Genomic DNA, 15,017 nt, shown 5'->3' with positions numbered 1-15,017 from the left:
GGAGGCTCTAATTCTCCAGGGGGAGTGGGAGCAGGCAATGAGCTACCTTGAATGGGAGTACTCGAGGGAATAGAAAGTGAGAAATAGGGCACAAAAATAGGGACAGAACAGAAAAGAAGACCTGAAGGATAAGGTAAAAAAACCAAGGAGGCCCAGAAAGAAGACAGCAAGAAGAAGGGGCTGGCACCACCAGGAACATGGGGCTAGCATCCGTTAGGGTGGATGCTTGTGAGAAATGAAGGTGGGGAAAAAACTCACAGAGACAGAATGGAGGGAGAGAAGAGACTAAGAAAAAAAGAGCAAGTATGAGACCAACGCAGGACTAAAAATGAGATGACCACAGAGATTTCACCACCTAGTGTAAGGCTGAGCTGCACTGCGAGCAAAGGTACCCTGCTCCCTGCCACATCAAGTGGAAACCACCTGCTGCACCACCATCCAACCAACAGTGCCACTGCAGCACCAGCACTCCCGGGGGGAGACGCACAGGCAGGAGTGAGAGGCAAGCGCAGGGAGTAATCCATCAAATTAAGCAATGCAATACAAGCCACATGGCAAAGAGCTGGCACAGAGTGGGTGATCAATAAGAGAAGGGCAAGCACAGCATCCAGAAAGTGCATAACGGAGGAGAAGATGTATATCTAGCATAAATATTACCCGTTAGCATCAGTAAATTGCTGCTTGCTTCCCTCTTTGCCAATTGATTTTATTAATCCTGTCCTCAGACTAAAAAACTTATTTTAGGTGATCTTTTGCAAACGACTGCTCTTGCATGCTTTTGGATGGAAGATGTACAAATAGTGACAGGAATCACAGACAGAAAAGGGAACGAACCAGGCCGGCTCCAGTGGCCACCACAGCCTGAACCGATGAGTACGGATCAACGCTGCCTCCTAACTATTACACAACCAGCACTAGCAGAGATGATTAGAAAAGTGAAGAGGAGGCTTCTCACTGCACCAAAACCTACAGCGCTGAGCCTGGCCTCCCTAAAACCAGCGTAAAGCTTCATGGAGGCTTGCAGTTTATGTAACACTAACCATGCATCCTTTTGGGGATGTCAGCTGTTTGAAAGCTCCTGCTCCATCAGCTGCCACCGCAGCACTCCCGGGGTACCCCATAGCCCGGGAAGGACGTTTTTGTTTTCTTTCCTTCCGCCCTAAACCACCCTCGTTTTTCCTAAAAAAAAAAAAAAAATCAGTCCCCAAATCCAAGAATATGACGGAGCATTTCACGGGCTGCCGGCACGGCGAGCACAAAGCGGGAAGCAAAACGCGCATCCCCCCCCCCCCGCCCCTCTCCCCGGCGCCCGGCTCACCTTGAACGACATCCTGCACATCGCAGCGCCCCGCCTCCGCGCCGCTCCGCGCTGCTCCGCGCCGATCCGCGCTGCTCCGCGCCCCGGGGCTGCTCGGGGCCGGGGCGGGGCGGGGCGCGGCCGGCACCTCCCTCCCGCATGACTTTATGTTCCCGAGTTTCTGGCTATTATTGCCCTTTAAAGTGGGGTGGTTTTTTTTTTTGCGGGGAGGGGAGTGTTAGGGTCGTTATTATTGTTATCATTGTTGTTATTTTTATTGTTATTGTTGCTATTATTATTGTATTATTATTATTAATAATACTGCTATTATTGTTGTTGTTAACTAGTGGGCACAGTTCCCCCCACACCCCCCTGCTCTGGCAGCAGCATCCCAAGAAACAAGACCCCACGGTGGGGACCCACACCACTCAGCCACTGGTTCAGACCTATAAATCAGGCCTCCGGTGCTCCAAAATAGCACTGAAATGGTCCGAAAGTCAGGCACCCCCACCCCACCCTGGGTCTCCTCACAGCTAATGCCACCTCCATGGCACCTCTTTTGCATTTCACAGCCTTTTTCCCTTCATATCTAGGAAAAAACTGTCAAAAGGTATCGTTACGAGTATACCCACGCTGCAGCCGCACAAGCACGTGGGTGTGCGTTTGCTCACCTTGCACGTATCCAGCTATCACCAACACTATCATCTCCCATGAGTGATGCAATCTCATTAGGAAGACAGTCAGTTCTTAAGGGCTTAATTTTAAGCCTTTAAAAACTAACGACCATAAAGCCAATACATGTCCTGTTTTGCCCGGCTGCCACAGATTTCATTGGAAGTCTGTGTGATATAGAGTAGGCAAAACAGGGCATGCTCTGGTGGGACGTTCCTGAATTTCTTTGCTGTTGTTGGTTTAAACTGAGCCCTTAGGGATTTTCTTCTTTTGATGTGCACACATAAATCCCATTCGTGAGAAAATTACGTGTGTGCATTGAGAGAAAATACTTGCACTAAGATCCAAATAGTTTATTCTACAAATCTGCAAGTGGAGGATTTTCTGCAGATTTTTTTCCTGAGGCAATATTCATCTGTGCATACAGTAAAACAAACTGTAGGCAAGCAGATGAAAGCTCCTAATAGCATAAACTCATCTCAGAATGTATGGCCTGGTGTGAACCTCACCTTAATTACTGAGAAGATCATACAAACATGGATGATCATTCTGATTTTTTTCTTAAGCTTAAAAATACTGAATAAACTCAGTAGATTGCATAGTTAAGAGTCATCCTTGCTCTGATCCAGTTGCACAGTGATGCTTGCCCACTGAATGAGGAAAATATTACTAATCTGTACACACTCTCTGCCTCACCCCTGGAAAATCCCTATATTTATTCAATCTGTTGTGAATAACATGCCAATCTTTTAACATTCATCTGCCAAAATGTTAAATATTCTGACAAAGAAAAAACAAAGAATTCTCTGGATGAACAACAAAAGAGGAGATTAACACAGTACAGGGTTTTGGGATCTGTATTTGTTTTAGATGTCAGGGGACAGATTTTTAAGTACCTTTCTTAATTTGCCCACAAAATCTGTAACTGCACCTATTCTCAATTGCACATGGTCTCCAGTGATTTAGATGTTTTCATATTCAGGTGCAATAATTTGTCAGAATACAAAAATTTGTTGAATATAGAAATACATACATAGGGTATGTTCTTTTTTTGGTGACCATTTGAAAGTTTATCCCAAAACGCATTTATCAACTATCTTTTCCGCAGTATATCTCTGTCTATTTTTACACTCAAAATCTTGTTTATGGGCAAAGAGGAAACACACTTCGTGGATATAAACCCAAGAATTTAAATTAGAATAACTGAATCTTAGCAGTCTAATCCAAGAATCATTACTAGAGCAAATATAATTATTGTGGAAAAGGAAAAAAAGTAAGTCTATGCATAAAAAAAAATCAATATTAACAATACTACAGTTAAAACGTGTACAAACTTCCTAGTTTTTACTCCTTTTTCTGATATTATCTTCACCTTTCCCCTGCTCTGCTGTGTCCTAAAGTCAGTGGTTTCATTCTGGTGGTGGTGGTTTGGGATGTTATGGTGACCTGTCAGCATCTGGAGTTGGTCACTGCAGGGAATATGATGTTGATGGCTTCTTCCTCCTCCCTTTAGGATCTGCACAGGGTCATTTTATACGTTTGCTAGCACACTTTTACATCGTGCTCTTTCTTCACTGGTCTGCAGCTCCACGTTACAACCGAACTTGCTACACATGGTGGCTTTTCTGTTTGTTAGATGCTATTTTTTAGTTCCTTTTGTTATGCCTAAATCCAGTTTTGTCCATTTTCAGGTCTGCATTTCTGTACTTAGCTATTGGTGAGTTATTTATAGCGGTGGGGTCACCAGTGCTAAGCTTGTGTCCCACCTCTTACCATCCCATGCCCATGCTCAGGTACCCTGCATCCTGTAACGCCACTTCTCAGTCACACCAGGTCTGCAGTTGTCTACACTGCATCGTTATTTTCGAGTCATAAAGCCAGAGTGGTACTATACAAAAGTAAACAAAAGTAAAACAAATTACTCATGGACACTTGGTCAATTAGAAGAAACTGCTGTTAGAGCTACACCATGTAAAACAAAGTTGAGCGGAGGCCAACAGAGCGAGTCTGACAAGTCTCAGTCCTGAGGCCTTGCAAACTCAGTGCCTGTAACTAGCAGTGGCAATATTGTATTTTAGGGCTACGTGGTTACGCTACCCGCATCTCCCCTATTCTTGATTCTTGGCAGGATATTTAAGATTGCAAGATAGTTGAACTGGTTGGGATTTGTTACCCATTTGGCAGAATTCGTCTGTAGGGCATCAAGCTGCATTCCTATCACCTAGTATTTCATCACAGTGATTATTTCAAATATCCTGAGTCATGTTGTTTTGTACAAATCTGAAGGCTACCAAAAATGAATTGCTGGAACAAGTGAATCTATTGCCTTTAAAAGCTGATCCAACCATTCTGTGTAGGTCACAGACAAATCTCACCTAAGCCAGAAGAGTTCAGGCACAGCTATATGGGGAGAATTAAAAGAAGTGGCACAAATTTCGGGTTAGCCAAAACATTCATTTGGAGATCTCGATTCAAACATCTACATGTTTGTATGCAAACACTACATTCATTTCTATTTGCTTTAAAAAAATAGCAACCAACAAGCAAATACATATTTTAAAATGTCAGTGAAGAGCAACATAAGCTTGCTTGCTGTGTATGTAAACGGATAAATGTATCTCAGCAGGGCACGGTGGTCAGTGCAGGTTTTCTAACTAACTTCAGTGAGCTCTGACATGGGATTCTGCTTCCATCTCAAGAACCTATTGTGAAATTTGACTGCCATCTTCTAGACTCCAGAGCTCTTTGCTGCGGGGTGTATCACACGCTGCATCCATGTAACTCGGGATATACCGCATTGACAAATGTTTCTGTGCTAACTTTTCTCATTTCCCATATGGGATGCAATTGCTTCCAATATCACCTGTATAAAGATCATTGATAGGAGCCTGTGACATTTATTCTCTGATTGTAATTTTTTTTTTTAAGTTTTACAGAAGATGGAAGTCTTACTCTAATGTTATTGATTTCAGCTGTATCTGCACTGTCTTCTTTCCTAGGGCATTTTCTCCCATTAACATTTAGTTATTTACATATTAAAATCATGTAAATAGGTTTGTATGCTTTTCCAAAAATAAACTACTTTATCCAAAGAATAAATAAGAAAGGTAATTTAAAATGTAAATTGGAGCAATCTTCAGCAGTTTCAGTTACAAATTTTGAAGCATGATTTTACCCAGACAACAACAGCAATATCCCTGGCTACCGTGAAGAGCAAATTGTATTTTTATTTTACCAAAGGTATAAATCCTCTTTATTACTCTAGTTCTCTCTCCATAATTTCAAAATCCTGGATCATTGCCTCCTAGAGGCCTGTTGTGTGTTTCTGCCTACGACCTCCTGTGTGGACTCGGGCAAGCCTTTTGTGCCAAAATCTTCGAAAATGGCTTCTCACTTTGGCTTCCTCACATTCCCTTGCCTTATAACCCAAAATGCAGACACCCAGGATAAAGGCTACTTTTGAAAGCATCAGCCTAAGGTTTTTGCACATCGGTTTTTGTCAGCCAGATTCAATATCAGCACAGAATAAGAGAGCAGCTCTAAAACTTCTTTCTGTTTCCCTGATCTTTGGACCCTTTACATTGCTAAAATCACTCTTGATCTTGGCCAAAGCCAGCACTGCACTGTGGAGTGAACCGAGTGGGCCAGCTCAGACACCACCAACAGTCCTGCTGTGCCAGCATGGACATCTGAACAGACCAACAAATCTAGCTGCTTGGCTAGCTAAACCAGTTCCCGCTGATTTCTCTGGGGATGTCTACATTAGTGTTTTAGTCTGGGTGATGAGTACACTTCTGAAGTGAATCTCCTGATTATCTCCCTATATTGTGCTGTTGTTCTCAGTGTGGAGGGATCCTGTACTATGCAAACTGGATCCATTTTTTAACTAAACTCAAAGAATTTCTCCAGAAGCAGACTTGGAATGCAGCTGCAAATGAATATTCATGTCCTGGGATTGAATGACAGCTAAGATGGGTTAAAACAAACACACAAACCCAACATGAAATGGGTACAACATAGACTTCAGGTCCTCAGCACTGTTTGCTCTACAGATCCACTCCTATCAGTCTTGCAAAAGTAGACAGCCTGCGTTGTCCAAAGTAGATTGCTACTACTACCATAGCTTGCTTAGATATCTCTACGTTGCAATGCAGTCTTTGGTGTAGAAAAAAATACCTTATAATAAGCCGCCTGGTACAGCCATGTTGGTCCCCCCCTCCTGCCTGAAAAGTAGCCAAAGTCTTGTGCCACTGCTCTGTCCTTTTGCCTTGTGTGTGCTCTCTCATCCAGTGGGAATCTGGGAAGTCTCAATATTTGCCCAGGACTTACAGATGTCCTGCAGTACCTACAAATGGGCCACAAAACATCTGGAATCCTAAGCCTGCCCACTGCGATTTACTGTAGACTTCATGTACATGTGCTCCATCAACCCTCTACACGGACACGGTGAACCCAACCTTTTCAGGGTGCACTATGCATAGGCAAATTCATGGTACAGAGCACGCACAATAAATGTGATACTTTCCAGGCATGCTGTATCTACCGAGCACAGCTTGTGTCATCAGCATGTACCTGTGCAACAAGAGTGATACACCCTGGAGTGCCTGGGCATGCCCATCCTCTGTCTAGGAGTATTAATTATTCCTACTCCAGCATGCTATACCACCTGGGAGTATTCTGCCCAAAAAGAATCCTCAGCTGCTTCTCAGCTGCAATTTTTAACGCCTTTTGGCTCCTTCACAAGCACTTAGGGTTGAATATCTGGGCTTCCTTCTTTAAATGAGAATATCACTGCTCATCTTGTGTGAAACACTTGAACAAGCACAGATAAAACCACCTGCATGCCTCAGATGGATCATTGCTTATGTAATTAGCTAACCTTTGTTTGCAAAATGCTAGGACATTATGAGGTGAATATTACTTTGAGTGCAATATATTAGTGTTATTCCAACTGTCTCTCAATATATTTTTAGACAACTACTCTTAAAAAAGAGGAATAGTGACAGATCTGAGAGGCGTTTCTAAATTAGTTGGGCAAACTGGAATTTTACTTCCGGCATTCACTTGTGTGTACAAGGAGTCTTAAATCATGAAAGCGCCGGTACACATCCATCAAGGTGTCACTGAAAATGCACAAGCACTCACACAGACTAGTGCCTCACAGCCTTGCTGCTGAGGTGGCATGTAATCCCCTAACTTCATCTCTTTATGAACGAAAAAGATGCTGCTCATTTCAAGCCAAAATGTTATTCTTGCTAGGACTCTGTGAACAAAGATTTCAATAACATAACTTCAGGAAGATCTGATACCCGAGACACTGAAATTAGAAAGTCCTACCATACAATGACAACACCTAGGATTAATTCATAGGATTGCATCAGGTTAATTCATGCTGTAATGTCTTTCCAATACATTTACACCCTCTTTTATGAGACCTACTTCAGGCTTTGGGAAGCACTTACATATAATTCTTTAAGGAATCTTACCTGGTTTTGTTGATTTCTTGGTTGGAGAACCCTATTTAACTTGAAAATGAAATATTGCAAAATTCAAGAAAATTAATCTAAGACATTGAGTAACTGTCAATTTTACAATTACCAGGAACATTATAGTCTTCAACTCAACTTATATACTGCACTTTTTGTGTAAAGATTATTTTTTTAAAAGACATTCTGGTATCTCTGTTATAGAGGTGATAATGCCTAAGTGAGGGAAATATTGAACAATTTTTTCAAGATCACATAGCAAGCTCATAGAAGGTTTTGGACTAGATCCTGCATTTGCCTGAAACATTTCTCTGAGATATAGCATTGGCATATATTCCATATAACATATTGGAAATTTACCACTCATTCAGTCCCAAGGCTAAACTCTAGTCGCACAGTGCTCTCTACTTGTTGTCACCACTGAGTATAGCTCAGGCTTAACTAGAGTCCTTCTTTGTGCCAGAGAAATAAATGCCATGCTGTACATCTTTAGAAAAGTTGTGTACTGTAAATAAACCATCAATTCACACTACAGCTCTTCTGCTAACATCCATCGATAACTTTATCTCCATAAGTAGGCAATGCAAGATCTCTTGTGCACCCAGCGTAGGACATACATTTAATTCCCAGTACCTCACGGAAAAGTGTAACAGCTAGAAGTTCCTATCCCTTAAATAGCACTGCCTTTGGAAAAATAATGTACTATTTCTACCTTGCTCTGAGAGTTGCAGCAGAAGTCTGCTTTGCTTAATAATTTGAGTGCCAGCTGCTTTGAGCTGTGTAACAAACCTCTGCAGGACACAGCAACCCACTCTGACCAGTGTACATGAGGTCCATTCGAAGGCAGAACTTCCAAGGAGAGCTTTTCCTATGACACTGGACTGCTCTGCCTTCATCGCTGTCCTCAGACAGCTTCCATTTAGGAGTTGGCAACAGGTTTTAGTAATCCAGAAAGTAAGTCTGTGAAGTGCTGGCAAAAAGAGGTTCCTCCCAATGGCTGGCCCACGCGATGAATTAAGTGCCACCAATTATTCCTTTCACACAGCTGATGGAGCTCGGGGCTGAAGCTTTAAATTTAAATAAATTTAAAGTTACTGAGTTGAGACTCTGACAAGTGCCTGTGCAGAAAATGATGCTTTGAAGAGTGGAAGAAATGAATGGTCAGTCTGTCTTTTTAGACATGCAGCAAGTCAGTAAATCTTTAAACAGTTTATGCATTTATATCCTTATAAAAGAAGCAAAGCAGTCATTTAAGACATGACTTTAAATCTTGAAAACAATAGGAAGACTGTAGCCTTTTTTCCCAGCTTCAGTTAATGCTGAAATGCTGGGATATTTCCAGCATGTTATGAGTCTTCTAATAACCAGGGAAGTGGTCACAGCACTGAGCTTGACTGAGTTCAAGAAGCATCTGGATAACGCTCCCAGTCATAAGCTCTGATTCGGCTGGTCCTGTGTGGAGCCAGGAGTTGGACTCGATGATCCTTATGGGTCCCTTCCAATTCAGGACATTCTATGATTTCTATGATAAAATATATTGTATCTTTTGCATTACCTAAAGTTTCTACTTTTACTAGACCGAGAAGACCTGAAGTTTGCATTATGACTGTACTGGTGAAATTTGTGAAATACTAAACTTTTAAAAGAATTTAACTAAAGCTTAGTTGACTCAGTGATCTTAAGGGTCTTTTCTAACCTAAATGATTCTATGAGTCAATAATTCTTACAGTTTAAGACCATAATTCATCTACTTTTGTCCTTCCCAAAAAAAGACAGACATTAGAAATGTTCTGCAAATAAACTGTCTTATGATTATGCACTGTTAGTTAATTTAAATTTTTCTTGTTCAAGAAAATGTATTTAAATCATCAGTAACAACTTTGATAAAGCAGTCTATAAAACAAAAGTTTTTCCATCTGGCCTATCATTTACATTAATCTTTCCCTTGCTAAACTGTAGCATAACCACCTACATGGGCTGTTTCTTGTTTCCATAATATTTACAAAAATACAAGCCTATTTTAGTAAAACCAGTGTATAAAGAATGTACTTTGAGTTGCTCTTTATTTTGGGAGATACTCTTAGAAATGAATAGTAATAATAAGAGAAACAATAAAAATTACTTTAGAAATGAATCCTGCAGACTTCTCAGGAAAACTGTACCAAATATTTATGTATTCCATAAACCTTTTAAAAATAGAATGGAGAATTTACAAAATTGTACCTGAAAAAGGAAAAGTTTATCTAATGATAGAAATAGTTTACCCAACGTGTTCATAACTGTATGCATTCATCCTTCCAGGGAGCTGTTACCTTGAATCTTTATTTCACTCCACGGTCCTTTTGCTGAGGCCTCCTATATCAAATTTCATACCAAATTTGCTGGTATAAGCTGGTGTAAGGACACTTAGCTCCTAGGGACCACACAAGTGTTATTAACTTCCTTCATGTGGACCTTTGAACTGATGCCTGGGCTAGTGACCTAGGAATCAGAGAGAAGTTAGCATTGTACTTGAATAAGTAGTACAGAATAATTTCCACCAACCGTCATTTGAGTATTTCAATGAATTTGCTCTTTTGTTTCCTCTTTTCCATTTTTTCCCAGCAAATTAATGCTTTTAGCTACAGAGTGACATGTCAAGGAAGTCAATGAAAGGACTACAATTACCATCTAAGACTCATTTCCAGTCCAGTATAAGCACCAGCACACCATCCTCAGTTTAGTGCAAACGCCTTTCAGCTTTGAAACAGTTGAACTTACACACCTCTACGTTAGCATCTGTACAGGAACATCGTGCTTTAAAATTTTTTATCCTTCCCCTTCCAGTCTTGGAATTTTGCTCTCCTGAAGTTTTATTGCTTTAAGACAGCATATACAGATTGTGACTGCATATTTTCTTCATCTGTCATTTCCTTTTCCTTTCCCCTCTTGTCCTCTGTATATGGTGACTTCATGACTCAGTCTGACGTTAACTGTTTACCTATTTTCCATCTGCTCAGCCAGAGAGAAGCCACCGAGCCTGTGTTCAGGTGCTTTGGGTTTGCAGGCTTTCTAATTCCATGCATGGCACTTAACTACTGACTGATACTAGTGCAGATAACGAAAATTGGCCGTCTCAGTCCATGGAGAATCTAAATTTGATGGGCAATGAAGATCTCAAAACATACAGGCATATTCAAAAGAAATCATATATTATTGTATTTAAGTCTACAGTGGGAGGTGACGTGGATCTGAGAACATATGTATTGCATAAGTGTGAGAACAATGTATGATATATCCCATATACTGCTACGGGTAGGAAAAACAACAGATTATTTAGGGTTTGCTACTTTTTTCCCACTGAATATAATTGACTCTTGTTCTTGTAAGTGGAAGTTTGCAAAACTAACAAAGATAGAAAAAACCCTAAATATAAGAAATTGGGCCAAATTCTAGTTATCATCCTAAGCCTAAGTAAACCGATTTGTTAAAGGGTGACACATCTCATTAGTGCTGCACAAGAACCACAAAACTGTATTCAGCACAGAAGTGTAAGATTCCGGCCGTCTCATTCACGTGAGACATTCTGAACGGCAGAACCATATGGGTTTGGTTATTTCTTCTCTGTCCCAAAAACCTTGTCTGAGGGCAACAGAAGTGATTGCAGAGCGTAGCCTTCAGGGTCCAGACACTCTGAGATGGCTCCCTAGGAGCTTACCCCACTCAGTAAAACTGACCTGGTAGATTGGTTTCATCCTCACTTGGAGAGAGTGGAAGTCCTCAAAGGAAGGGCCCTCAGACTTTGGGCCGAGGGTAAGGATGACAGGGCATAGGCAAGTTTGGTAGGAGTCATCTCTATACCTGCGAGAGGGAAACTACTTATATTGCCAGGTACAAAATTTATTTGAGTTACTGGCTACAGCTCAGTCTGTTCAATTTCCCTGTATTGTGCCCTGCTGGTCAGAAAACCAGTCCACTAATTGAAAAGAGGCTAAAGAACGTAGGGATACAACTGTATGACAAAATACCCAAATGACAAAATAATATTACAGCAGGGCTAAGAAGCTAGCACTATCACATCTCCTAATGAAGTGTCTGGTAATTAGCATGGCTGAAACCAATTGTTATTAACAAAAAAACAAACAAAAAAGACATTTATAAGAGTTACAACTCTTATAATTATAAATATCTCTTCCATAGAGAATTTTGATAGCGTATTATATCTGTGCTATGGAAATTATAATTGTGCTTAAAAAAAAACACAGCAAAGGTATTCGCCATTACATTTTCTGCATTTTCACAAGGGATTTGTTCTAAATTTACTATCTTTTCCAAGTTCCAAAAATAAAAAGCAGAAAATCTTAATATTCTTGAACTGCATCTGTTTGAATTTTTAGTTACGTTTGTTGCCTGATCCTCAGCTGGAACAGTCCAATATAACACTGGAGTCTCCTCAGTTTATACTGCTGAAGGTCTGGCTTCCTACACTTAAACGTAAGGTTCTATTTAAAACTTAAGAACTTGATGACACTGTGGTCAGGCTAGAGCTGAGGTTGAAGTAAACCTGAGGCAGTGTCTAAATTTGTGATAACAACATTACCTAAAAACACAAAAACCTTGCTCGAAACAGATCCCAGAAAAAGCAGTTCCTTAGTAATAGAGATCAGATCATTGAAAATTCTTGCAGAGAAAGCAATGAAATTCAAATGCCAATCTAACCTAACCAATGGTTTGAAAGTCTGTTAAGAAAACCAGTTTACAAAGAAGTGGTTTCCATGAGGAGTTGCTGGACGTACTGTGGCAGGGAGTCTGTGCATAGCTGTTTTCCTCGATTATGATGGCCAAAGCAGCAATAATAGCATCGATGTCAGCAAATAAAAAAACAAAAACCAGGATGTGAAAAATACAAGAGTAGACACTTTATTTTTCTGTACATGTTTGACTGACAAGTCATCGGGTACTGACCAAAGGGAGCACATGCTTCTTCACAAAGAATCAGGCATTATATGACCAAGACTTGTTTTCTTCAAAAACTTTAAGTCCATGAGCAACTCTATTAAAAAGCACAGAAAGCCAAGAATAAAGAGGAAATCCATTAAGAAGCAAAACAGTAAAGTGAATGGATTTTAGTATCGACCATTAGGAAGTTTCTTCAAATTTAAAAAAAAAAAAAGATACATCAGGGTCTGTAGTCAACACAGTGGAGAATGGTCAAGTGTAATTTGCTTAAGGAGTTTTAAATTAGCTGTACCTTTAGCTGCATGCCCCAGAGTGTTCCTCTTGACTTATTATTTGGAACTGGATGGCAAAGAAGTTGTGTGTCACTTCCAGGGTTGCCCTAGCCCCTAGGATATTCAGTGAGTAAACAAAGACTGGGGGGGGACTGGCATGACTTCTACTCACTGGCTACTGATGAAGACTCATGTTTTTGCCTTGAAAATGCAATTTGCCTTCTCCTGAAAGGGGAAAGTGTTGTAAAGTACCAAACATACCCTTTCTCTCCTCTTTTGGCATGTACTTCTCTGCAATAAAAGGGTGTGAAATACCAAAGCTAGGTCTCACATCAGCCACATGGACATGTTTAAGTTTTTTGTCTACAATCTCATCGGCTGGACTTGATGATCTTAAAGGTCTTTTCCAACCTAAATGATTTTGTGATTCTATGATTCTAAGTCATGAGCTCTCACTAGGAAGATGTTTGTAGCTAGAACATTTCAAGAGAGACCAAAATACATAAAAAATTGCACTTAACATGTCATGGACTTGGAAAAGGCTCTAACGTAGTTTGTTACAAGTTGTGCAATCTGCCAAAGGCGTGCATTCAGGCATCGTGCATTAGAGGAGCGCAGCAGTACTGAGAGGCAGTTCAGTGAACAAGTCGCCTCTTACATCAAGGATCACAAGGATCACAACTTAGCCTATCTCTATTCAAAACTGTAATGACTGGCCTGATGCAGAGGGTTAAGGAAAAGTCTTTCATTAACTTTTCCTATTATGTTATGCAGCAAAGAAAAAGATGAAATATCTAGAACAATCAAGAGCTACTTTAGAAGATGGTGGTTTGCGTCAGTCAGGTGCTTCTCTGAGAAAAGCAATGATAAACCAGCCAAATTAGATAATACTATCTTAAGTCTATACAAGAGTTTCATGGTTCAGGGTTGAACAGTGTGGGTGCAGGTGGCAGATTGCAATTTACCTTGAGAGCCCTGTTGGAAAGAGAAGGAATTCACAGTGGTTTTCTATTATAAGAATATGTCAAGTAAACTTAGGAAGCAGAATGTGCAGGAAAATGTTAGTACATGAGATTGCTGACTGGCAGAAGAAAAAACAGACTTGATATTAGGCTGCAGAAGAATGATATGTGATATGGTAGCTACTAAGCTACTATACAAGAAGTACAGTTACATAGTACTGCAACATTATACAAGCCACAAAACACCAGCCTGCCAATCGTGAAAAAGCTGAAAGAGCACTGGCTGACATACCTGAATCCTGTGAGATGATAGCACAGAGAATAAAAGAGGCTCCAATGGGATGGAGAGCAAAACCTAACAGGCACAGTACAAGAAGATTAAGAAAAAGATGGTCTATGAAGAAGTTTGGCATCATCTTAGTATGTACATCCAGATAGAAACAGCTGAGAGAAATAAGGAAAAAAATCAAACAACAGGATGAAACAAAAGTGCAGTTCTGAATAATTTGGTTCTGGATTGCACTAAGAACTGTAGGCATCTAAACTGTTTCTGCTGACAGAACTGCATTTTTAGACCTGGGTCCTAGCTTCTATGGGCCTCAATATTCCAATTACAAAGAGGATAATTTCTCATTTTCGAAGTAATATGGTAGGATCCTCAAATACCGTGATATAAGAAATTTCTGCAAGATGAAAAAGATATTTTCATCAGAAGAGCAGAGACCAAAATGATCTTAATAGAATGCATCTTTCCTGATGAAAGACAGTGAAGACATAGGACTTGCCAGAACATAAATGTACATTGCACCATTTTGCTGTTATACCAGAGTGTGCGTAACCATATTTTAGCCTAGGTGTACTGCAAAAAGCTTTCAGTAAAACTAGTGAAAGTTTACATATAGACATGAACTGAGTAATCATCATGCATAAGCATTTATGACAGGAGGTGATAAATACCTTATTCCCTTGATAAATGTAAGGAGCTTAATCGGAGCTTGAAATGTTCTGGTTGTGTATTTACACTCTAGGCTACAAATGTGCTTAACTGATTGCAACTTTGAAAGAGTGAAGAGAGCTCCAGTACATTGCAGGAAGACTCTTCCACAGACTAAAGCTTTAGGACTGGCCTCAACATAATGCCAGGTATAGAACTTTTATGGGGGGACAAGTTGCACCATTTAATCTTCAACGATCACTGAGTAGAGACTCGAATCTGTCTAATCTAAGATATTTTCCATCTACCTGGCAGCATATTGGTTCATTATTATCTCAAAGAGTGAGTTCCCACATCACCTGGTGTGACCATGAAGGATAGGGTCATGGTTTAACCCCAGTCAGCAGCTAGACCCCACGCAGCTGCTCGCTCATTCCCTTCCCATGGGATGTGACA

The 15,017-nt window shown here is 40.5% G+C and overlaps 1 protein-coding gene across 4 annotated transcripts in view; it reads right to left on the bottom strand.

Annotated features, from left to right (window-relative positions):
• The window catches only part of ANKRD29 (ankyrin repeat domain 29), a 52,034-nt gene that overhangs the window by 32,170 nt on the left and 4,847 nt on the right, over positions 1-15,017 (bottom strand). Inside the window, exons 1-2 of one of the 4 annotated variants that reach the window (XM_075744236.1) lie at positions 3,342-4,803; positions 1,041-1,179 (exon numbers count right to left, since the gene is read on the bottom strand). The exons of 2 other annotated variants lie outside the window; for them this stretch is intronic. In XM_075744236.1, the coding sequence (XP_075600351.1) occupies positions 1,041-1,179; positions 3,342-3,382 (180 nt within the window). In that variant the 5' untranslated portion in view covers positions 3,383-4,803. Of the gene's footprint in view, positions 1-1,040; positions 1,180-1,318; positions 1,409-3,341; positions 4,804-15,017 lie in introns of those variants that run through there. One more of the 4 variants, XM_075744238.1, reaches the window with a different exon arrangement.

Source organism: Balearica regulorum, chromosome 2 (assembly GCF_011004875.1).
Source record: "Balearica regulorum gibbericeps isolate bBalReg1 chromosome 2, bBalReg1.pri, whole genome shotgun sequence".
Lineage (NCBI taxonomy): Eukaryota > Metazoa > Chordata > Aves > Gruiformes > Gruidae > Balearica > Balearica regulorum.
Note: the sequence above shows the minus strand (reverse complement) of the source record. Positions and strands in the feature narration are given on the sequence as shown.